The sequence below is a fragment of the Salvelinus sp. IW2-2015 genome, unplaced genomic scaffold, assembly GCF_002910315.2.
Source record: "Salvelinus sp. IW2-2015 unplaced genomic scaffold, ASM291031v2 Un_scaffold1634, whole genome shotgun sequence".
Classification (NCBI taxonomy): Eukaryota; Metazoa; Chordata; class Actinopteri; order Salmoniformes; family Salmonidae; genus Salvelinus; species Salvelinus sp. IW2-2015.
The window spans coordinates 22740-48637 of record NW_019943050.1 but is presented as its reverse complement, the minus strand read 5'-3'; the positions used below and the strand labels follow the sequence as shown (position 1 = coordinate 48637).

The 25898-nt window shown below is 42.6% G+C and overlaps 1 protein-coding gene across 3 annotated transcripts in view; it reads right to left on the bottom strand.

Moving 5' to 3' along the window:
• The window catches only part of LOC112071541 (myotubularin), a 60809-nt gene extending 40863 nt beyond the window's left edge, over window positions 1–19946 (bottom strand). For 2 of the 3 annotated variants that reach the window (XM_070439432.1, XM_070439430.1), the window contains exons 1-4: window positions 19868–19940; window positions 9048–9120; window positions 1777–1849; window positions 826–920 (exon numbers count right to left, since the gene is read on the bottom strand). In XM_070439432.1, the coding sequence (XP_070295533.1) occupies window positions 826–920; window positions 1777–1849; window positions 9048–9116 (237 nt within the window). In that variant the 5' untranslated portion in view covers window positions 9117–9120; window positions 19868–19940. Of the gene's footprint in view, window positions 1–825; window positions 921–1776; window positions 1850–9047; window positions 9121–19867 lie in introns of all 3 variants that reach the window. The other variant, XM_070439431.1, reaches the window with a different exon arrangement.
• Window positions 19947–25898: the final 5952 nt, after the last annotated feature.

Below are 25898 nucleotides of genomic sequence, written 5' to 3'. Positions count from 1 at the left end.
CAGGCTCTGCATCCGCAGTTGCCACTAGAGATCCTGGTTAGAGTCCAGGCTGTAAAGCAGCCGGCCCGAACGGGTGACCCATGGGGCAGCGCACAATTGTCCCGCATCGTCGGGTTTAGGGGAGGGTTTGGCCGCAGGGATGTCCTTGTCCCATCGTGCTCTCGCGACTCCTGTGGCGGGCCGGGGCACATGTACGCTGACACGGTCACCAGGTGTACAGTGTTTCCTCCGACACATTGGTGCGGCTGGCTTCCGGGTTAAGCGACATTGTGTCAAGAAGCAGTGCGGCTTGGTTGGGCCCCTCTTCCTTTCTTCCTGTCCTCCCTCTTCTCCATACCCCTCTTCCTTTCTTCCTGTCCTCCCTCTTCTCCATGCCCCTCTTCCTTTCTTCCTGTCCTCCATGCCCCTTCTCCGCCATGCCCCTTTTCCTTTCTTTTCATCCCATATTCCAACAACTGCCAACTCCTGTTCAGTACACATATAGTAGGGTGCTATAACAAGCTCAATGCAGATCAGTGATGTGTGGGTGTTGCCCATCTGTCATAGATCTTGGTCTACTTCATTAGGACTCCTTCAATAATACGAGACCACCATATACACTGTAATATAGTGTTTTAATGCCACATCCAGCTAGGGTTAGCCTATAGATCAAACAGATCTTTGACACCAAGGAGCAAGCATGTGTCTACACTTCCGCAGCAGACATGTCATTTAGACTGACTGGGAATTCTGCTGACTTCAATCTGTCTGCCACAACCACCGCCACAGATGTCTAGGAGTAGATCACCCCTCTAGAGTGTGTGTGTGTGTGTGTGTGTCACTCACTGCGTCTGCACTCTTGAAGTAGAGTCTGTAGTTAGTGATGAAGACTTTGCCTTTGAGAGCTCCACTGAATGGACAGATATAGATGATGTCTTTGTCTGGAGAGAGAGAGAGAGAGGGTGAACGAGAGAGAGGGTGAACGAGAGAGAGGGTGAACGAGAGAGAGGGTGAACGAGAGAGGGAGAGAGAGCGAACGAGAGAGAAAGAGAGCGAGAAGGACGGGAAATGACTTACTAGATACACACACCCATTTCCACCATCCACCCCCACACCGAACAAGCCATGTTGACAATGAACCATATTGTAACCAAACATTAACCACAATACAACACTAACAGCAAGACAAAAGCTGCACTCAACCTGTCTGTACTTTCCACAAAACTTCCTATCATTCTCCTACTCCCCTCTTTTCTTCTTAATTCTCCAAGATATAGCTACCAGAAATGACTCCACACAGAGACAGAGAGACAGACAACACCAGAGAGACAGACAACGAGAGAGAGAGAGAGAGAGAGAGAGAGAGAGAGAGAGAGAGAGAGAGACAGACAGACAACGAGAGAGAGAGACAGACAACGAGAGAGAGAGACTACTAACAATTCAAGCCGACTTGGTTGGAGAGATATTTAGTCTCTCCTGTTACAAAACCAACAGGGTTTCTCTCGTTATATTTACTGACAACATACTGACACACCAGAACACAGATCAGATTCAAATGTAAAAAACTATCACAACAGAAGTGAAACCAGGTCATTCTAAGATCTCTCCAACAGCTTTAAAACACAGTTCCCATTAGAAAGGGCCTCGAGTCTAGAGGAAGGCTATCAGACCGAACGTATACAAATATTTCTGTACCTTACTAATAGAATAGAAAGCCGAGAGCAGTCTCCCAATGTCCAACAGTGTTAGAATAAGTATCCACAACAACATAAATCACTGGCTTAGAAGAACACAGACCTATGATTCTCTCCTCGCCGGGCAGTAAGCTGCAGTCTGCCAGCAGTTCCATTTTCAGACTCTCTCTGGACGCCTGCAGAGCAACAGAGGGATATTAATATGACAGAAAAACACACAGACAGAGGCAAGTATGACACGACTGTACATAATTACTGCTATTCCTTAGCACTTTTCTTTGTAAAAAACACTAAATATTACAAGCACTTGTAATCAAATGTTGGCTAAAAACCATTTGGGGGGAACTGAGCAAATGTTTAGGTCGTGAGCGGAAACTTGAAGCTTGTGAGAATTTTGTGCAACTTCCAGCACCCGTTTACAGTGAAAACCTTACAGTTTGAGACAGTAGCCAATAGGATATTGTGGCTATTGGAGCATAATGTAGGTCTACCAACAAAACCAAATGGAGCAAATCCCAGAACATTTTCACATGGAAATAGCTTTTGATGTCTATGATATAGCCTACAGTAGCATATATGTGGTGTTCAGTGCAGGCCTACATTGCATGAGACTTCAAAAAGTCCTCACATTATGAAGAGCTTGACATTACTAGTTTTGTTGACTTGGTCTATAACACCATGGACCAAATAGAGGACTGTAATTTGCATTGTATGATTGTATTTGCACACACTGTATATAGATTTTTCTATTGTGTTATTGACTGTACGTTTGTTTATGTGTAACTCTGTGTTGTTGTTTTTGTTGCACTGCTTTGCTTTATCTTGGCCAGGTCRCAGTTGTAAATGAGAACCTGTTCTCAACTGGCCTACCTGGTTAAATAGAAGGTGAAATAAAACATGATGCGAGAAAACACTTGACAAAATACAATGTATTATTATTACCATACAGAGAATTAGACAATGTGGGCTACCCCTCTGTCTATTGGCTTATTTACATATTCAAGCCTGTCTCTAAAAATACAACACTGCCCCGTTAATTAAGGCATAAGCTTTTTACCTGACTGGCTTTTCAAAAGACAGCTGGAAATGTAGCCTACATGTTTTGTGCTCTTGTATGAAGCAGTAACTTCCCAGTGCAGACCTATAACTGGGCTAATAACTCGCTAACTAGCAAATAATAATGTACATCTGCGCTCTGAACTGATCTGAAAAGCGCATTCACTCCCAGGTGACTGAAAGACAACTCATGGGCTACCTACCCCTGTTGCGCTCTGCCTACAACAAAATCACAGACTCAATCTTGCAAAGTTACATTTCTTTTGGTTTTTTGCATTGAAAAGGGGCTGATAATGTTGATTCGATCACATAAAAAAACTTTTATCTATTTAGCGTGAACTCGGTGACGTTCTTGTGTCTCTGCTAGGCATTTCTTCTGTGCGCCAGTCCTGCCTTAGAGGGAACATTGCTGGTAATTACACAACATTAAGGACACCTGCTCTTCCCATGACATAGCTTTCACCTGGATTCACCTGGTCAGTCTATGATCACTTATTGATATCACCTGTTAATCCTCTTCAAAAGCAGTGTAGATGAAGGGGAGGAGACCGGTTAAAAAAGGACTTTTAAGCTTTGAGACAATTGGAGACACGGATTGTGTATGTGTTAAGTGCATTTGAACGGGGTATGGTAGTAGGTGCCAGGCGCACCGGTTTGGGCCATGAACTGCAAAGCTGCTGGGATTATAACGCTCAACAGTTTCCCGTGCGTATCAAGAATAGTCCACCACCCAAAGGACATCCAGCCAACTTGACACGACTGTGGGAAGCATTGGAGTCATAGCAACATGTCCTTTGTGGTTTTGTACGCTCAGTGTATTTCTCTGGAGATAATGAGGGGTGTCAGACACTAGTAGAACTGGTCTGTTCACTACAACAGAGATGTAGCCTATATATTTAGCACCAGTCAAAAGGTTTAGAACTACTACTCATTCAAGGGTTATTTATTTATTTATACAATTTGCTACATTGTAGAATTACAGTGAAGACATCAAAACTATAAAATAACACATATGAAATCATGTAGTAAGCAAAATAATTGTGTTAAATMAAAATGTATTTTATATTTGAGATTCTTCAAAATAGACATCCTTTGCAGACTCCTGGCATTCTCTCAACCAGCTTCATGAGGTAGTCACCTGGAATGCATTTCAATTAACAGGTGTGTCTTGTTAAAAGTAAATTTGTGGACTTTTTTCCCCTTCTTAATGCATTTCAGTCAATCAGTTGTGTTGTGACAAGGTAGGGGTGGTATACAGAAGACGGTATTTTACCAAATAGGGCTAAATCCATATTATGGCAAGAACAGCTCAACTAAGCAAAGAAATGACAGTCCATAATTACTTTAAGACATGAAGGTCAGTCAATCTTGAAAATTTCAAGAACTTTGAACATTTATTCAAGTGCAGGTGCAAATACCATCAATCACTATGATGAAACTGGCTCTCATGAGGACCGCCACAGGAAAGGAAGACCTAGAGGTACCTCTGCTGCAGAGGATAAGTTCAGTAGCATTAACTGCACTTCAGATTGCAGCCCAAATAAATGCTTCACAGAGTTCAAGTAACAGACACCAACTGTTCAGAGACTGCGTTAAATCAGGCCTTCGTGGTCAAATTGCTCCATGAAACCACTACTAACAGACACCAATAAGAAGAAGAGATTTGCTTGGGCCAAGAAATGAGCAATAAACCATTGGAAATCGGTTCTTTTGTCTGAGGAGTCCAAATTTGCGATTTTTTGGTTCCAACCGCCGTGTCTTTGTGAGATGCCGAGTAGGTGAACGGATGATCTCCGAATGTGTGGTTCCCACCGTGAAGCATGGAGGAGGTGGTGTGATGGTGCTTTGCTGGTGACACTGATTTATTTAGAATTCAAGGCACTTAACCAGCATGGCTACCACAGTGATACGCCATCCCATCTGGTTTACGCTTAGTGGGACTATCATTTGTTTTTCAACAGGACAACGACCCAACACACCCCCATGCTGTGTAAGGGCTATTTGACCAAGAAGGAGAGTGGTGGAATGCTGCAACAGATCACCCAACCTCAAACCAATTAAGATGGTTTGGGATGAGTTGGACCGCAGAGTGAAGGAAAAGCAGCCAACAAGTGTTCAGCATGTGGGAACTCCTTTAAGACTGTTGTAAAAGCATTCCAGGTGAAGCTGGTTGAGAGAATGCCAAGAGTGTACAAAGCCTTGTCTGTGTGTTTGACCAAAACTCCCTCCCCCTCAGCGCAATGGAGTGCACAGGTATTACGGTCACTGTCCTTTCAGCACCACCAGCCTATCACCTTTGATGTGATGCTGTTGTTGTTGCTATTGGCGACAGTGTGATCTTGGTGTTGGACTACCACAGGTTGAGTAAATAGCGTGTTTTTTGTTTTTCTGGGCACATTTTTTTATGCTGAAGTCACGTGCAGGTTCCGTTTGTGTGTGTGCGGCAGCCCGAAGCACGACCAGGCCTATTTAATTCGTTCATAACGTCCTCAATCATTGCTCCTCCGACACTTGAACGGTCCAACTACAGAACGTATAACACTCCCACAACCCTAACCATTAGTAGGGGTAACTACAAACTGACCTTAGTGTTCCAGTGGTAATACTGTGCCCATGTGTGTGTGCAGAACTCCCAGCCTGCTTCCAAACCTTCTGTCAGTCTGACCACACAACACCTCTCTGTTACCCTACTGAGAGAACTGGCTGCCAATCCAGCCACACTGTTTGTGTACGAGAGACATATAATAGTGCAGAGAGACCTGGCCTACCCAGGGCTTGACAAAGCCACACTTGTGTCCATATTACTGTACCTAGCAGTCATTTGTTTTGCATGGAAAACTCTCAACAGTCAACGCTACAAGAGCACTGTTTTTATTGGCTACCACTCTGGGACTTCCTGATTGGAAAGCCAATAAGAATGACTCATCTGAGTATGAAAGAGGGTCTCTGTACTGAGAATAAATCACCTAGATGGCCTAGGTCAGGTGTTCTAACCTGTCCTGAGTAGGTGAATCAGGTGAGATAGTTCAGGGCTACAACTAATGCTAACCTGTCTGAGTAGGTGAATCAGGTGAGATAGTTCAGGGCTACAACTAATCTAACCTGTCCTGAGTAGGTGAATCAGGTGAGATAGTTCAGGGCTACAACTAATCTAACCTGTCCTGAGTAGGTGAATCAGGTGAGATAGTTCAGGGCTACAACTAATCTAACCTGTCCTGAGTAGGTGAATCAGGTGAGATAGTTCAGGGCTACAACTAATCTAACCTGTCCTGAGTAGGTGAATCAGGTGAGAGAGTTCAGGGCTACAACTAATCAACCTGTCCTGAGTAGGTGAATCAGGTGAGATGGTTAGATTAAGTTGTAGTCTGAACTATCTCACCTGTTCACCTATCCAGGAACAGGTTAGATAGTTGTAGCCCTGAAACTGTCCTGAGTAGGTGAATCAGGTGAGATAGTTCAGGGCTACAACTAATCTAACCCTTGTCCTGAGTAGGTGAATCAGGTGAGATAGTTCAGGGCTACAACTAATCTAACCTGTCCTGAGTAGGTGAATCAGGTGAGATAGGACAGGGCTACAACTAATCTAACCTGTCCTGAGTAGGTGAATCAGGTGAGATAGGACAGGGCTACAAGGTCTCCGAGGAGAGGTTTGAACACCACTGGCCTAACATTTTCCAACTGACATACATGATGCTGGTGCTCCAGCAGCAGGCCTTTGCCTTGATGATGCTGGTGCTCCAGCAGCAGGCCTTTGCCTTGATGATGCTGGTTGTCAGGGCAACACAGAGGGAGTTGCTACATGGGAGCTTTCAGCGCTGCAGGGGGCAGGACAGCGCTACTGACTACGGAGGTCAGAGGAAAAAATGATCAGAGATTCATGACAGAAGAGGCTAACCAGGCGCAGGTGCATCGTTTATTAACAGGTAAATGGTTTATTAAAAAGGTGCACAGTTTATTAATGAATAAGGAGACTAACCTAACTGGCCATTTCATAGTCACCTATCCATACTGGGCCCAGGCTGGTTAAACACAGCTTGTACAGAGTGTAGTCCATTTAGGTTAGGGGAAGAAGAGTGTGTGTGTGTGTGTTATTAGGCGTTAAGGGACATACACTGAACACAACTCTGAATATGGATTTGTGATTCAGGCTCTTGACACACACACACACTATATCAGTGCCCCAGCGTCAGGTCTGGAGCATGAAGTCACAAGCTCTGCTGGTTGGCTACTGTGTAGCAACCAAGCGCTGCCAAAAGCCCTGGTCTGCCCTAGAAAGCCTAGGTAAAATGACCATCGCCAGAACGACTGACACCAAAAAATGTAAACGGACACTTTGGCCTCAAATTTGATCCCCGCAGTAACTGATTTTAAAGTTTGCTGCAAATCAAGATACTAAATAGTGATCCATTCTGACTACTACATTTGTCATCACACAGGACCACGTGCTGACACGGACCAATCACGGGCCGGCAGGCTACGAGGAGGCTCCCGGTTGACTCTCTCAAGCTGGATGAAAACGACTACGTCAGACATGACAGTTATTTACGTCCATTTCACCGCGACCCTTAGCGGCATTCAGCAATATGGAGCGCTTCAGATTCTAATGCTTCCGGCTTCATGCGCATTCGGGAGTTTTCTAAATGAACCCGTGGACGACATCAGCACTACTATCTACTGGTTATAATGTCTATGGTGTAGTTTATTACAGGTTGTACGGTATCATCTTTACTGCCGAGCCTACCCGCTGAGACAGTTTATTACAGGTTGTACGGTATCATCTTTACTGCCGAGCCTACCCGCTGAGACAGTTTATTACAGGTTGTACGGTATCATCTTTACTGCCGAGCCTACCCGCTGAGACAGTTCATTACAGGTTGTACGGTGTCATCTTACTGCCGAGCCTACCCGCTGAGACAGTTCATTACAGGTTGTACGGTGTCATCTTTACTGCCGAGCCTACCCGCTGAGACAGTTTATTACAGGTTGTCGGTATCATCTTTACTGCCGAGCCTACCCGCTGAGACAGTTTATTACAGGTTGTACGGTGTCATCTTTACTGCCGAGCCTACCCGCTGAGACAGTTCATTACAGGTTGTACGGTGTCATCTTTACTGCCGAGCCTACCCGCTGAGACAGTTCATTACAGGTTGTACGGTATCATCTTTACTGCCGAGCCTACCCGCTGAGACAGTACGGTAACAGAACATTTAACCGTGAAGCATGGGGGTGGCAGCATCATGTTGTGGGGGTGCTTTGCTGCAGGAGGGACTGGTGCACTTCACAAAATAGATGGCATCATGAGGGAGGAAAATTGTGTGTATATATTGAAGCAACATCTCAAGACATCAGTCAGGAAGTTACAGCTTGGTCGCAAATGGGTCTTCGAAATGGACAATGACCTCAAACATAGTTCCAGAGTTGTTGACAACAAAAGTCAAGGTATTGGAGTGGCTATCACAAAGCGATGACCTCAATCCCATAGAGAATTTGTGGGCAGAACTGAAAAAGCCTGTGCGAGTGTGGCTGATGTGAAATGGCTAGCTAGTTAGCGGTGGTGCACGCTAATAGTGTTTCAATCAGTGACGTCACTCGCTCTGAGACCTAGAAGTAGTTGTTCCCCTTGCTCTGCAAGGGCCGCGGCTTTTGTTGCGCGATGGGTAACGATGCTTCGTGGGTGACTGTGGTTGATGTGTGCAGAGGGTCCCTGGTTCGAGCCCAGGTTGGGGCGAGGAGAGGGACGGAAGCTATACTGTTAAACGAGCAAGGAGGCCTACAAACGTGACTCAGTTACACCAGCTCTGTCAGGACGAATGGGCCAAAATTCACCCAACTTATTGTGGGAAGCTTGTGGAAGGCTCCCCGAAACTTTTGACCCAAGTTAAACAATTTAAAGGCAATGCTACCAAATGCTAATTGAGTGTCCATAAACTTCTGACCCACTGGGAATGATGAAAGAAATAAAAGCTGAAATAAATCATTCTCTCTACTATTATTCTGACATTTCACTTTCTTAAAATAAATTGGTGATCCTAACTGACCTAAGACAGGGAATTTTTACTATGATTAAATGTCAGGAATTGTGAAAATCTGAGTTTCAATGTATTTGGCTAAGGTGTATGTAAACTTCCGACTTCAACTGTACATGCTGCAAACCACAATTTTTTTATATATATATATATATATATATACTGAACACACACAGACAGACCAGAGAGAGAGTTAGAGGACTATACAGAGATAGAGAACAAAAAATTAGAGAGAAGGGAAAGAGAGCGAGTGAGAACGAGAGAGAGAAACAGACACACTGAACACACTTACATTGTGACTGGAGCTGTTTTCCAGGGGATTATTAGAGGAGTTGTAGACTGGTATTGAAGCAGAGGCCATGACTCTACAGAGGAGATGGAGAGGAAAAGGATAGAGAGGTGAGAACAAAAGTAAGATATTAATATTGATGAATGAGGTCATTTGGACCGTTGCCACCCKTGGTTAGTTAACCCAAAAAGAAGAACCCCATTGCCCTTCTGAAGACAGTCACTGCGAAGGTCTTTAACAGACTAATATCTGTCCTGTCAGTGTCACACCACTCCCTACAGTGAAAGTACAGTACTTGGCTCATCAAAGAGACAGTGGTTACTACCACCTGCTATAGCTTATTCAAGAATAGCGAAGTCAACAAAATGTGGCAGGCTCTTCCTTTCTCTCCAACAGCAGCGATGATGATGCAATGAAAATGACCTGTGTCTGATCCATCACAATGAGATATGGAAAGTGTGTGTGTGTGAGTGCCAACAGCAGTAAAAGCTTTAATGTTTTACAAATGTCTCATGAATTAGCCTACATTGATTTACTATCACACACACACACACACACACACATCTAGCCATTTGATTAGCTGTTCAGCAGTGTTATGGCTTGGGGGTAGAACAGTTAAGGAGCCTTTTGGACCTAGACTTGGCGCTCCGGTACCGCTTGCCGTGCGGTAGCAGAGAGAACAGTCTATGACTAGGGTGGCTGGAGTCTTACATTTATTTTTTAAATGTACTCCTTTTTCTCCTTAATTTCGTGATATCCAATTGGTAGTCTCATCGCTGCAACTTATGTACGGACTCAGGAGAAGTGAAGGTCGAGAGCCGTGCGTCCTCTGAAACACAAGCCAACCAAGCCGCACCGCTTCTTGACACAAAGCCCACTCAACCCGGAAGCCAGCAGCATCAATGTGCCGGAGGAAACACCGTACACCTGGCAACCGTGTCAGCGTGCACTGCGCCCGGTCCACCACAGGAGTCGCTAGTGCGCAATGAGACAAGGACATCCCTGCCGGCCAAACCCTCCCCTAACCCGGACGACGCTGGGCCAATTGTGCGCCGCCCCAGGGGTCTCCCGGTCGCGGTCGGCTGCGACAGAGCCTGGACTCTAACCAGGATCTCTAGCGGCACAGCTTAGACCACTGCGCCACTCAGGAGGCCCTGACTGGAGTCTGACAATTTTTGGGGCCTTCCTCTGACACCACCTTGTATATAGGTCCTAGATGGCAGGAAGCTTGGCCCCATGGGAACAAATTGATAATTTTAACCATGTTTTGAAATTAGTGTTTGTTTACAATACTATTGTTTAGATCAATGGAGTAAAACAAGATTATATTTGGGGTTCTGCTGGGGGTAAGTCAGCTCAGTTAGCTCATGAGGCATTGATAGGTTAGATTTTTCATTGGCTAGGCTTAGGTTACATATCATTGATTCAAAAACTCCAAACATGGACTGCCCCTTTAAATGCTGAAGGTACAAGTCAGGCCATTAATCATTTCACTGGAAAGCGTTGACCTCTATATCTGTTACAGCAACATCGGCTCAGAGAGAAGAAGCACTACGTCGAGACGAGGAGCTAGGCATATGGCTATTTATAAATGTCTGACACACACACACACTTGACAGTTACTGTGGTTTGGTAAGTGAAGTGGAGGGTGGGAGGTGGAGGGAAAGGGCACGAGGGGGCTGCCCTGGCTGTCACGATTAGCAAGCCCTGATCATACGTCACTGACAGACTACTCTGATGTACTCAATCCATCACATAGACACACACCTCCCCGGGGAGAGAAGAGGGCCAAATCAAAACCGTTCATTGTTCTTAATGTTATCATACTGTAGGTTGATGCTGATTACCTAAATGGACGTCCTATATTCAGTTTTCTGATTACCTCTACCTCGAATTAATGCAAAATGAAAAACTATTTTGATACATTTATGTGGTAATAAAWATCCACACAAATTCTGTAATGACTCTATAAATGTTTATTTTCAAGCTTCGTGTGAATATTAAAAGCCATCATAAGGATAATTTATGGATAAAGGCTAGCCTATATTTTCATGGATAATACTGTCAGTGAATATGATAGGCCCTACATATAAACACCAGTGATACTTTTTGGTCATGTAGTGCACAGTGTATGTGGACGCCTGCTCCTTGAACATCTCATTCCAAAATCATGGGCATTAATATGGAGTTGGTCCCCCCTTTGCTGCTATAACAGCCTCCACTCTTCTGGGAAGGCTTTCCACGGCTAGATGATCGAACATTTCTGCGGGGACTTGCTTCCATTCAGCCACAAGAGCATTAATGAGGTCGGGCACCGATGTTGGGCGATTAGGCCTGGCTCGTAGTCAGCTTTCCAATTAACCCCATTGAACACCTTTGGGGTTGAGGTCAGGGCTCTGTGCAGGCCAGTCAAGTTCTTCAACACCGATCTCGACAAACCATTTCTGTACGGACCTCGCCACAAACAAAACAATGAGATAGATATTTCACCAGATGTATAAAATGTGAAGCACCCACTTGGCGTTTCCATTCACAACCAAATATGGTATTGAGAGGAAGCCCAGTGGCCGGCAGTGGGAAAAGATGGATTTTGTCCGACATTCTGCAAATGTCCTCATCGATGAAACGTTAGATGTCAATACAGTTACGTTTCATAACTAGAATCTGTTATGAACAGATTAGACTACGTATTGTAGACTAACTTTTGCCAAAGTTAAACTTAAAAAAAAAAAATGTAATCACATTGTTTAGGAGTGCAAAGGTGAAGTGAGTTATTGCACACGCGCATTTCACAGAGTAGGCGTTCCTTAAAGGAAATATGCAGATGTRTGCTAGAACGGGCCAATAGGATCTCGCTAGCTCATGCTTGGCTATGCCCACCTCCTTGCTTGTTCTGCCCACTATGACTCATTTGTTCCCATTGGAAACAGGCTGTGGTCTGTCTTGGTTAAGTTATAAAAATATTTGATCTGGCTTTGTGCACGAGGGCATTGTCATGCTGAAACAGGAAAGGGCCTTCCCCAAACGGTTGCCACAAAATTGGAAGCACAGAATCGTCTAGAATGTCAATGTATGCTATAGCGTTAAGCATTTCCCTTCACTGCAACTAAGGGGCCTAGCCCGAACCATGAAAAACAGCCCTAGACAACTACTCCTCCACCAAACTTTACAGTTGACACTATGCATTGGGGCAGATAGCGTTTTCCTGGCATCCACCAAACCCAAATTTGTCTGCCGTACTGACATATGGTGAAGCGTGATTCATCACTCCAAACAAGATTTTCTTAGAATTCGGTGGCATTATATTATAGTATGACGAATACAATTGAACACAGCTGAATAAAATAGAAAGGATATTTCCTCCAAAACGATTTAAGGGATTGTGCACATGCGGCTATTCTGTGTTGAGCGTTTAACAAAGAAACAGGAATTCCTATATGCTTAATTTAGAGTTATTAATGTAACTTTAGTTGTTCTACAAATGTTGGATTATATGTTTAGATTTTTAATACATTGTAAGGCTGCATGATGCAGCTAATGCTGATTTGAAAAAAGTGGCTTGAAAAGGCACGAGCTCTGCTTAGATTTTTACACAGGCTGTACACACTTCATCAGTCTCTCATTCACAATTTGACAAGCAAATGACAATGTCGGCGGCATCCCCTTTGTGTGGCCGTAATGCACACAAAAAAAAAAACATGTCTCCTGCTGCCAGCGGCCGTTGTGCCCTTGGCCCAGAGTGCTGCATTGGGCCCTTGGCCCAGAGTGCTGCATTGGGCCCTTGGCCCAGAGTGCTGCATTGCGCCCTTGGCCAGAGTGTCGCCATGCGCCTTGGCCCAGAGTGCTGCATTGCGCCCTTGGCCCAGAGTGCTGCATTGCGCCCTTGGCCCAGAGTGCTGCATTGCGCCCTTGGCCCAGAGTGCTGCGGGCTCCGAAGCCACTCTCACTAACATGGCTCTCCATCACGTGATCTGGTCTTTCTCACAGGCTACAAGTGACGACAGACACATCGAGGATGCAACAGCGCGTCCTTATCCAATTCTGAGGTGCATATTGAAGATAAGTAGATGAGTAGGCCTAACGAACCGCAAAAGCATCCGCCTATGTCAACCTACTATCCTCCATAGTACAAAACTTTACTGATTATATTCTGTGCAAGAAATAAATATTCAAAACATATTCTGGGACAGTTGTGGGATGCGATAGATCCCAAATTAACATAACTTGGTTTTTCTGCTGGTGGTTTTCCCGCAATGTGGCTGACGCAACAGATCAGAAGGTTAAGCTGAAAATGTTGATAAACTATTAGGCTATTTCTTCACATTATAAGAGCAGCAATGTGCACATGGCAGTAGGCAATAAGCGTAAAAGTTCCTTTAGCGGGAAAACACCATTATCAAAAGTGACCGCAAATGACATTATGCATGTAATGCTTTTATTATAAAAGGTGCATTTTTATGGTTAAAATTATCTTCCCCAAACTTGAAACTCAAGCACTGCTTATGTATGCCAGTTAGGCTCTACACACCTTGTAAAGCGGATTAATGTGCTTAATTTTAAAGTTATTTGGCCACTTCAGTTGTGATACAAACCTTATCAAAACATAGGCTTATGGGCAAGGCACGAGGTGTGCAACTATGTTTATTTTTTTTAAGTCACAAAAAAAATGCATCGTTTGCCTTACGCTGGGCATCAATCATAAGTGATATACAATTCACAAGTGAAAGGGTAATATTGTCACCTATCACACTATTCTTGATTTAATCTTGTCTTTCCATTCACTAAATAAGGTGTGTGAAATTTGTTTGGACTTAGAATGGACCATTATCATGCACCCGTCTCAAAACAGGAGCAGCGGTGAAAATGACATGTCACCTGTGCACTTAAATAGCGAATGGAGGACGCTTTTCCCCTGGTTCATTTTCATGCCAGCCAGGTAGACTATACTCCTGTTGTAAAGAGTAATGTGCTTAATATTCAGAAAGTTGAGAAATAAATAGTATAGGCCTAGCCTATAGAAAGCTGATTGGATCCTGCTCTTAACTTCTTTGGGATAGGGGGCAGTATTCTGACATCCGGATGAAAAGCGTGCCTGCCCAAAGTAAACTGCCTGCTACTCAGGCCCAGAAGCTAGGATATGCATACAATTGGTAGATTTGGATAGAAAGGACTCTAAAGTTTCTAAAACTGTTAAAATAATGTCTGTGAGTATAACAGAACTTATTTAGCAGGTGAAAACCCGAGGACAAACCATCCAGGAAAAAAATGTGAGTTCAGTGTGTTTTCAATTGGTTTTCTATGGGAATCTAGATTTCTGAGGCATCTGGTTGCAGTTCCTATGGCTTCTACTAGATGTCAGTCTTTAGAAATTGGTTGATCTAAAGTTTATAAAACTATTAAAATAATGTCTGTGAGTATAACAGAACTGAAATGACAGGCGAAACCCCAAGGACAAACCATCCCCCCAAAAAATGTTTTCATCCTACCACTGATTTCAATGGCTGGCACTTTTATAATAAGGCGAAATTGTGCTTGATTGCAGTTCCTAGGACTTCCACTAGATGTCAACAGTCTTTAGAAAGAGTTAAAAAAWATATATATATATTAGCCAGAAATTGTAGTTTTTCTAGGTTGCTCCCATTTGGGCTGTAGTGTTTCCAAGTGCGTGAATGAGAGCGCGTTCTTTGGTATTTTTCTCAGGTAAAGACAATAACGATTCTCCGTCTCAAATTTTTGCATTTATTTGCGTATTAGGGTACCTAAGGTTTGATTATAAACGTTGAGTGACTTGTTTGGATAAGTTTATTGGTAACGTTTGGGATTCATTTTGTATGCATTTTGAAGGCGGGAAACCGATTGGATCATTGACTGAAGCGCGCCAGCTAAACTGAGTTTTTATGGATATAAAGAAGGACTTGATCGAACAAAAGGACCATTTGTAATGTAACTGGGACCTTTAGGAGTGTCAACAGAAGAAGATCTTCAAAGGTAAGTCATATATTATATCGCTATTTCTGACTTTCGTGTCGCAACTCCCTGGTTGAAAATGATTTGTTATGCATGTGTGTGCTGGGCGCTGTCCTCAGATAATCGCACGGTTTGCTTTCGCCGTAAAGCCTTTTTGAAATCTGACACGGCGGCTGGATTAACAACAAGTTAAGCTTTATTTTGATGTATTGCACTTGTGATTTCATGAACGTTTAATATTTATAGTAATTTAATTTGAAATTTGGCGCTTTGCAATTTCACCAGAAGTTGTCGCTAGCGCYCCACTGATCCGCAGGAAGTTAAGAGGCCATCACTCTGTTCTAAAGCATTGCATTGCCTATAGAAATGTTGCGCAACATGAGCTCTCATGAAGTGTTTGATTTCCGATGACATTTGCATTGATGTCAGAGTGATTAGATGGACAATAGAGTGCCGAGTACCAGGCAGTTAGCAAGTTTAGTAGGCTACTAATGACCATCAGCAGCATCACAGCTTGGAGAAACCTAATTACCGTGATGTCACGTGTACTTTGACTGCCTTMATGGCTCGTGACCGCCAGTGTCGGTCACCGCAACAGCCCTACCAGCGACTGGCTCATGTGAACTAAAATCCTGATGCTTTGTTTTAACGTTTGGAAACATCAATAATCATTGATTGCGAGACGGCTTTTGAAACATATGGCCCTCATCTTTCATCAGCGAGAAAGAAACCTTAAAAATAAAATAAAAATGATAGACTTACTGTAGCAGTTACAGATACATGCAGCTATGGGTGCCTCCACCTGACCAAACCACACTTCTTCTGCTACACTTCCCGAGTTACACTTCCACACAGGTGTTCTGAGCATGCTAGATAGCTAGGGTAAACGGACCTATTCAGCCCACTACCATCTTTGGATTGAAAATACAAAAAAATAAAAAAAACATTTTCTGCCATTTCAACTATTTCAGCTGGTCGATACATCCGTAACTTTTTTTTGCAGACACGGTCATCGCAGCCACCCAATAAGCCAGCGGTAGGTTATAGTGGACAAAATTCTCTCTCCAGGCCCGCCGGGAAGGCAGAGTTTGTACCTTCAGACACATGAAATGGTTCAAAATCGGAACACTTCCACTACCCGGCACGCAGTGCAGCTGAAATCGGCTGCACCTACCGCCAACAGCGTGAGACGAATACAAAAATAAAATAGGAAAGCAAGGCTTTACCGTTGTTTTTTTACAGAAATGTTTGGCGATCGACTAGAAATATCTTGRAGATGGACTAGTCGATCACGCACAACCGGTTGGTGACCACTGTTCTAAGCCAATCAGATGTTTTATTATTAAGTTGAGAGTTGTTTAAGTTTCCACTAGTGGCCAATTTCAAAGCAGAAAAAAATAACTTGTGTTGAGGCAACCCTCAGATAAACATATTTTGTGTACCTTCTCAGATAAGTGATCATACTTTTGGTAAAATCAAGAGATGAATGTGCTGATACATGCACATGATAGCATACTTCATGAGCATTCATGACTACTTCTTGCCAATTGAAAATATGTGTTTTTCATGCTAGCAGTCGTGCCACAGTCACACAGGAGCAACATAACTGTGAACTACAACAAGATTATAGATTCAGGCATTCACACCTTACATTTTTAAATGCATTTAGTCTTATTTTACTGTTAAATKAACCTTGCATAGATGCCATTTTTGTAAATGTGATATTTATCTCAGCTTAAAGGGAACAGTAGCACAGAAAGCATTCCCTCTATAAAGAATGTAAATTACAATAAAGCAATATTGTTCAATACTAATTTTGAGTAGACTTTGCTATTTTTGTCTCAACATAAATCAGTGTTGTTCCAATTCAGCCCAGCGCCCCCCCCCATTCAGCCCTGTACGCTCCTTTTTTATTCCTGCGCCCCCCCCATTCAGCCCAGCGCCCCCCCCCATTCAGCCCAGCGCCCCCCCCATTCAGCCCAGCGCCCCCCCCCCATTCAGCCCAGYAYGCTCCCATTCAGCCCAGTAYGCTCCCATTCAGCCCAGTACGCTCCCATTCAGCCCAGTACGCTCCCATTCAGCCCAGTACGCTCCCATTCAGCCCAGTACGCTCCCATTAAGCCCAGTACGCTCCCATTAAGCCCAGTACGCTCCCATTAAGCCCAGTATGCATTGAAACACAGGGATAGTGTGTTGATCTCTAATATTCAATGAACATAAATGTTTTTTTTTTTCAGGTTTAAGTTGATTAAAACACACAAACTACAGTTAAGCATATTATCCATCTATTATCCAAACCTCTGTACTCTGTCCAAGACGTTTGGAGTGGACAGGTAGTCGTTGATGCTGAGAGAGAAGAATTAGTTCAGGGTTGAGGGATATAAGATCTACAAGTAGAGGACACACATGCAAACAAATGAGGGATAAGAAGATAACTATTGGGCGACTACTCATGCAGTTAGGGCCGGGGCATTATCATATTTCTGTCTTCCATTCATCCAGGCGATTCCATTTTGTTGGTCCACCACTTGTACTTTAAGACACAGTAGAGAGGGAGATTTTAAAACCGGTCTTCAGACGGGCTTTAGGAAGACAAGTTGAACTAATTAACAAGAGTAGTAGTACAGGAAATGTGAATCAGCTTTCAGATAATTCATTGAAAGTTGTTATGTCTTTGTGCATGGCTTTTTATCCATAGAGGGACCAGGTTGGTGTTCGAACCAAGTAGTTACACGCCTGATTCAATTAATCATGTTTTGAAGTCTATAATTAGTTGAATCAGATGTGTACTGGTTGTCAAAAACAAAAGCCTAAACTCTACACTGCTCTCTGTGGATACGATTGGACACACCCCTGTTATAAGTGCTACTTTCATGATGAATAGCAATGATCAGTTTATTTTAATAACTTTAGGGGACATTCATAAACCTACACATATACTTTAGATAAGTCAGTTTTGAACATTTAAATGAATTGAAATGGATTATTTCAGTGGTTGGCTAATATGAATCACCGATGTGCTTAAGAAGGGTACATTCGGTACCCATTAAGCCCAGTCCAGACTTTACCCATTTCAAATATTTTTATGGCTTATGATAAAAAWAAAAAAWAAWTAAAGTCATAAAGCTTCATATGAGAGATTAATCTTTCATTTTAACTACTTTTTTAAACAAAAATTAGGGCAGTATATGTTAGAAATGTCTAAACTTTTATTTTGGTGGGCTTAATAGATACACTTACCCTAATTAGCACAGGTGGTCGCTTCTGTCTTCTGTCTGTTTTCTGTAAACAAGCGCTGTAACATGGAGATATGGCAGTGTGGGGACACTAACTCAATGAAAAAAGGTGTGTATCAATATAACATTTTGTTTTTCAAAAATGATTTCTTGCTGATGTGCTTCCAAAACCGTACCTCGAGAGATGTTCAGTGTTAATGTTCAGTGTTAATGTTCAGTGTTAACGTTCAGTGTTAACGTTCAGTGTTAATGTTCAGTGTTAACGTTCAGTGTTAACGTTAACACAAAACTCCCCCGTACGGAAGTCGCCTTCATCCAATTACTTGTGTGTAACGTGAGGGAACTGAGAGTCGTGMTCAAGGGCTAGAAAACTCCCCAACTTTCAATGTGTATCCAGTCAGTGGGTAAATAGCGAGAAAGTAGCATGGGAATGTCCCAAGTGAAGTGAAACTTGCAATGCAACAACATGAGAAATTAAATCAGTCATGTTTTGAATTAAATCATAACACACAAATTATATGAAATCATTTATATTCTAACTGACAACTTGTAATTCCTGCTTGCTGACTAGCCAGATTCCCAAAATCAAGTGATGTTAGCTTCAGTGGTGTAAAGTAATTAAGTGAAAATACTTTAAAGTACTATTTAAGGTCGTTTTGGGGGGTATCTGTACTTAACTATTCATATTTTTTGACAACTTTTACTCCACTACATTCCTAAAGAAAATGATGTACTTTTTACTCCATGCATTTTCCCTGCCACCCAAAAGTACTCGATACATTTCGAATGCTTAGCTGGACAGGAAAATGGTCAAATTCAAACACTTATCAAGGGAACATCCCTGCTCATCCCTTCTGCCCCTGATCTGACAGACTACCTAAACACAAATGCTTAGTTTGTAAATTATGTCCCGAGTGTTGTAGTGTGTCCCTCGCTATCCGTAAATGTGTGAAATTATTTATACTTTTACTTTTGATACTTAAGTATGTTATAGCAATAACTTTTATATGTAAAACCAAATAAGTTTAGACTTTTATTCAAGTAGCATTTGTTTTGCTGTGTGACTTTCACTTGACTTTCATTTTCTATGGAAAATGTATCTTTCCTTTTATTCAAGTATGACAATTGGGTATTTTTTCCACCACTGGTTAGCAACATTAAATGTCCCAACAAACTCGCCTAGTTGCCCCGAAGCTAGTGAGGCGTAGAATAAATGGAATGTGAAACTAGCTTCAATGTTGTGTGGGGGAAAAAAAATTCTGCTTCAACCCTAAAGACGTTACGGCACAAAGAGCATTGTAAACACAAGCAATAACTACCAACTGAACTGAATTCATCCAAATGAAGGCTTCAAACAGACGACAAACCAACTTTTACAACTTCGCCCCTGCCCCATTCCAGCACCAGCGCCAAGCCAACGCTCGAGTCAGTGCATAGACATCATGGAGCGAGTCGCGACCAGGAAATCGCGAAGGCCAGAATAACAAACCGATAGATACTTTAGAACTCAAATAAGACCATTTATTTAGTCTCAGCACAATGTAACATCAACCAACCGCTGCCGAAAAGCCCACAAAATGTCAACGCCGTGGTATTTTCCTCGTGATTTATGTTACTTACCCACAAACTGCTATTCTCCGTTCCCGAATTTTGTCGGTCTGTTTTGCACCGCTCTCAGGAAGAAGAACTTCACCCAGAGTCACGTGCGGAGCTGTCATGACGCGGATTGGACGGTTGTCAAGTCGGACCCTGCAAAGAGTTTAGGGAGTTGTATTTTTCATTGGTTAGTGATAAATCCTGATATTTCCAGCTAAAATGGTTTATGGATGTTTTTCCACGGTATATAGGCTATATTGTATTCATGTGTTTATTGATATGAAATATAGACAAGGACATTGCCATTGTTTTCTGTTGAAATATGACCGACAGTAGATAGGGGAAGTGTAAACTCAGCTATTATAGCTTATCGTATCCTATATTAACCACAGGAGGCTGGTGAGATGAGCTAGAGGAGAACGGGCTTACTGCAATGGCTGTAATGGAATAAATGTAACATACGTTTGATGTGTTTGATACCGTTCCATTCATATCATCCCAGCCATTATCAAGGAGCCCGTCCTCCTATAGCTCCTCCCACCAGCCTCCCCTGATCTTAACATTAACCCCTAAACTCATTAGGCTTGTTACTCAGCCAGATTTACATTAGAGACAGGGAGACTCCCTGATCCTATACCATACAGGCATTATACAGCAACTTAGTTAGACCACTGTCATTGCAAAGACAGGATTTTACTCATCCATCCACGCTTTCACCCGTCCTGTCATGTCTTGACGAATCAGTGATCATGGAACAAAATACATGAGGGAAGGAAGCAGTGAAATATACAAGGAAAGAGAGCCATTGAGACACAGCCGTGGTGCTTTTGATAAAACATCTGAAAGCTGCCGACGCCAGGGATTTAGAGAATGGCCATTCCATGCCCCTGCCCAAAAATGTGTCCAATTGCATGATATACACTGGATTTCTTAAGCAACTGGGGAATCAGGCGGGGCAGAAAGCCTTTGGCAGCCTATCTGGGAACATATTTGTACCTCGCTGACTCCCAGACTTGTGAAGTTCCCGAGTGGCGCAGCGGTCAAAGGCACTGCATCTCAGTGCTAGAGGCGTCACTACAGACCCTGGTTTGATTCCAGACTGTATCACAGCGGTCAAAGGCACTGCATCTCAGTGTAGAGGCGTCACTACAGACCCTGGTTTGATTCCAGGCTGTATCACAGCGGTCAAAGGCACTGCATCTCAGTGCTAGAGGCGTCACTACAGACCCTGGTTTGATTCCAGACTGTATCACAGCGGTCAAAGGCACTGCATCTCAGTGCTAGAGGCGTCACTACAGACCCTGGTTTGATTCCAGGCTGTATCACAGCGGTCAAAGGCACTGCCTCATGCTAGAGGCGTCACTACAGACCCTGGTTTTATTCCAGGCTGTATCACACGGTCAAGGCACTGCATCTCAATGCTAGAGGCGTCACTACAGACCCTGGTTTGAATTCCAGGCTGTATCACAGCGGTCTCAAAGGCACTGCATCTCAGTGCTAGAGGCGTCACTACAGACCCTGGTTTGATTCCAGGCTGTATCACCGCGGTCAAAGGCACTGCATCTCAGTGCTAGAGGCATCACTACAGACCCTGGTTTGATTCCAGCTGTATCACAGCGTCAAAGGCACTGCATCTCAGTGCTAGAGGCTCACTACAGACCCTGGTTTGATTCCAGGCTGTATCACAGCGGTCAAAGGCACTGCATCTCAGTGCTAGAGGCGCACTACAGACCCTGGTTTGATTCCAGGCTGTATCACAAGCGGTCAAAGGCACTGCATCTCAGTGCTAGAGGCATCACTACAGACCCTGGTTTGATTCCAGGCTGTATCACAGCGGTCTAAGCACTTGCATCTCAGTGCTAGAGGCATCACTACAGACCTGCGTTTGATTCCAGGCTGTATCACAGCGGTCTAAGGCACTGCATCTCAGTGCTAGAGGCGTCACTACAGACCCTGGTTTGATTCCAGACTGTACCACAGCGGTCAAAGGCACTGCATCTCAGTGCTAGAGGCGTCACTACAGACCCTGGTTTGATTCCAGGCTGTATCACAGCGGTCAAAGGCACTGCATCTCAGTGCTAGAGGCGTCACTACAGACCCTGGTTCCATTCCAGGCTGTATCACAACTAGCTGTGATTGGGAGTCCCGTAGGGCGGCACGCAATTGGCCCAGCGTCATCCGGGTTAGGGGTTGGCTGGGGTAGGCCGTCGTTGTAAATAAGAATTTGTTCTTAACTGACTTGCCTAGTTAAATAAAAAATAAAAAAGTTACTTAGTGAAAGAATCAGGAAGGAGAATTTCCCAAAGGAGGTCCTTCGGGTTCAGTAGGCAGTGCTTAACTTGGGCAGGAGCTCACCGAAGCTGAATACCAGGACCTCACATTTGTTACAGCTTGAGATCCTGCACCTCTTTTAAACTTTTAGCTCAAAAGTATTGTGGAGCTCCTGCACCTAAGTATAAACAGTACCGGCAAGGCATTAATTTCAGTCCAAGTCAAGCACTGTCAGTAGGCAGAGTTTATGTCCATAGGTTTGTGTCATAGCCTACATAGTAAGGGCAAGAGTTCTTTCTGGCCAGGCCAAGCATGTCAGGAAAAACTCCTGATCCTAATTATATACTATAGTTAAAACAAGCATTTCCTGATCAATTACTTCACCAGGCCCTAGTCATAGGCAGCCCATGTTACTGGGGTTCAAAGAGTGATTTCCACAGTGGGCAAGATTCATTATGACATCATATCAACCAGTTTTACATTCATTATGACATATCAACCAGTTTTACATTCATTATGACATCATATTAACCAGTTTTGCATTCATTATGACATATCAACCAGTTTTACATTCATTATGACACCATATCAACCAGTTTTACCTTAATTATGACATCATTACAACCAGTTTTACATTCATTATGACACCATATGAACCAGTTTTACCTTAATTATGACATCATGACAACCAGTATTACATTCATTATGATGTTCTGTAATTTCAGCAATGTTTTGCCCAGCCAGGTCACCTGTTATATAAGTCAGTATTCAACATCCATCCATATCTGAGGAGATGACATGGAATCCGGCCACTAGGGGCAACAGTGTTACCTTCAAGTAGGTTTGAGTTTTGCTCGGGTGTTGTGGATGGGGATGGAGGATGGGAGTAAGCATAGAAAGTTCCTTTTGATTAAAAAACATTTAAGCCTATCCCAAACCTTAACCTTTACCATTCAGAGTTAATGCCTAACTTTAAGAATTTGGAGTAAATCCCTGAACATAATTCTAACCTTAAACCTTAAACCTGACATTTGGAACAACTTTGAAATTTGATGTTTGAGAAACATGGATGAATGTCTAATTGTGGAGTGTGATGAGAGCTGGCAGGTTTTCCCTGTTGGGTTAGCCTTTATTCTCATAGCTGCTGACACAGTGGAACAAATACTGAACATCTGTAGATTGAATGTGACAAACAGTCCTAACATGGGGAATTGAAAACCAGGTGCCTGTACACACACACACACACACACACACACACACACACACCACACACACACACACACACACACACACACACACAACACAACACACACACAACACACACACACACCACACACACCACACACACACCACACACACACATCACACACACAACACACACACACACACACACACAAAACACACACACACACACAACAACCACACACAACACACACCACACACACACAACACACACACACACACACACACACACAACACACACACACACACACACACAAATGAAACCAGTGAGAACTATAGAAATCGGAACTGATACGTGTCAGATATATAAACGCCCAGGTCTTGCTATAGACAGGCTGTTGCTATGCATTTCCTTTGAGGTTTTATTAAGAATAAAATTTGCTACACACATAATATCTTGTCTCAATTTTGTGGCATTGGCTCACAGGCAAACAGGCAAGGGAATAAAACAAATATTGCTAGAACCTATTTCTTGAATTCTAAATATCAGACATTTGAAAGCTCTAGTTTTGACCTTCATAATACCTCTGATGGCAGTAACTTTACAAGCACTAATTATGGTCAATTTAGACTGAGAATAGTATCTAGTTATGGTAAGGGGTGAACTAAGTGTAGCCAGTTATAATTTTAATGGTGTAGCAGATTATAAAAAAAGAAGATCAGTCTTTACATGGCTAAAAGAAAAGGAATATAACATATACTGTTTACAGGAAACTCACTCTACATCCTTAGATGAAGTTGTGTGGAAAAAGGAATGGGGTGGTGAAATAATTTTCTGTCATGGACAAAGGAACTCAAAGGGTGTGATGATATTAATTAACAAAAATGTCGATCTGAATGTACAAACAGTCAGGAATGATTTGAAAGGTGGATCCTTTTGAATATGAAAGTGGACGAAAAAGAGATTTGGCTCATTAATTAATATGGTCCAAATTAGGATGATCCACACCTCTTCGAAAAAAACATTAATACCAATTTATTGAATTTACAGGCAAAAAATGATCTAATCATTATGGTAGGAGACTATAACACAGTGTTAAGTACCTCAATGGACCGTAAAGGTAATCACTCTACAAACTATAATTTCCGTGCACTTAAGGAAATCACAAATGTTATGGACACATTAGAAATAGTGGATATTTGGAGACTAAAAATCTCGMCCTCGTGAGATATACATGGAGGAGACTTAATCAAGCTATTCGTCTTGACTACTTTCTTGTCTCTCTCTTGCATCAAAGATTAAACAAGTTTTAATAGGAGACAGAATGCGAATGGATCATCATCTAATTGGCATTCACATAACTTTTATAGATTTTACACGTGGACGGGGACATTGGAAATTTAATCAAAGTTCACTGGAGGACAACTTATTTTTAACAAAGACAAAAGAATGTATAACTGAATTTTTCCAGTATCATATAGGTTCAGCAAATCCCCGTATTGTTTGGGATACCTTTAAATGTACCTTCAGGGGTCATTCAATTCAATATTCATCAATAATAAAAAAGCAGTTTCTGGCTAAAGAGACAAGACTAACAAGGGAAATCCATGAACTAATAGTACAGGTAGATAGCAATAAAAACGATACTACAGAGATACAAAATAAGTTAGAGGAAAAACAAAAAGAACTTGAGGAACTTATTCAAGAACGATCGATTACAAAAATAAAGCAAACTGGATGGAATATGGAGAAAAATGCACAAAATTCTTCCTGAATATCCAATACAGGAACGCTAACAAAAAGAATTTGCAGAAACTCGTTACACTGAACTTTAAAAGAGGAAGCTAATTATTTTAGGCAGATGTTTTCTTTTCCGTCTCATCCTTTCCCACTGAATGAAAATTATGGTAAGGAATTCTTTCCAAATAATATTTTTTAAATGGAAAATTAACAAATGTACAGAAAGATCAGTGCGAAGGCCAAATTACAGAGGAAGAACTTTTTGAGGCTATTAAATCCTTTCAGTCTGGAAAAACCCCAGGGCTTGATGGCATACCGGTAGAGGTATATCAAGTATTTTTTGATATACTAAAAGCTCCATTGTTAGATTGTTTTAACTACTCCTATAGAAATGGTAGTCTGTCAGGTACTCAGMAGGAAGGTCTGATTTCTCTATTATTAAAACAAGACCCAGATGGCAAAYATAAAGACCCRGTCTATCTAAAAAACTGGAGGYCCCTTACACKTCAATGTTGTGATGCAAAAMTACTAGCAAAATGCATAGCACTCAGAATTAAAAGGGTTTTACCAGGTATTGTTCATCCTGATCAGACAGGTTTTTTACATGGATGATACATTGGAGATCATATACGAAGGAAGTTGTAACGATCTCGTATCGGCGGAGAAGAGAAGACCAAAGTCACTGGTAAGTACTCATAATTACTAATCGAATAGTAACAAACACACAAAACACCAAAACGAACAGTTCTGCCCAGCGGAACATCACTAAACAGAAAAACAATCACCCGACAACACACAATGAAAAACAGACATTACCTAAAATATGCTCCCAATCAGATGACAACGACTACACCTTCCTCC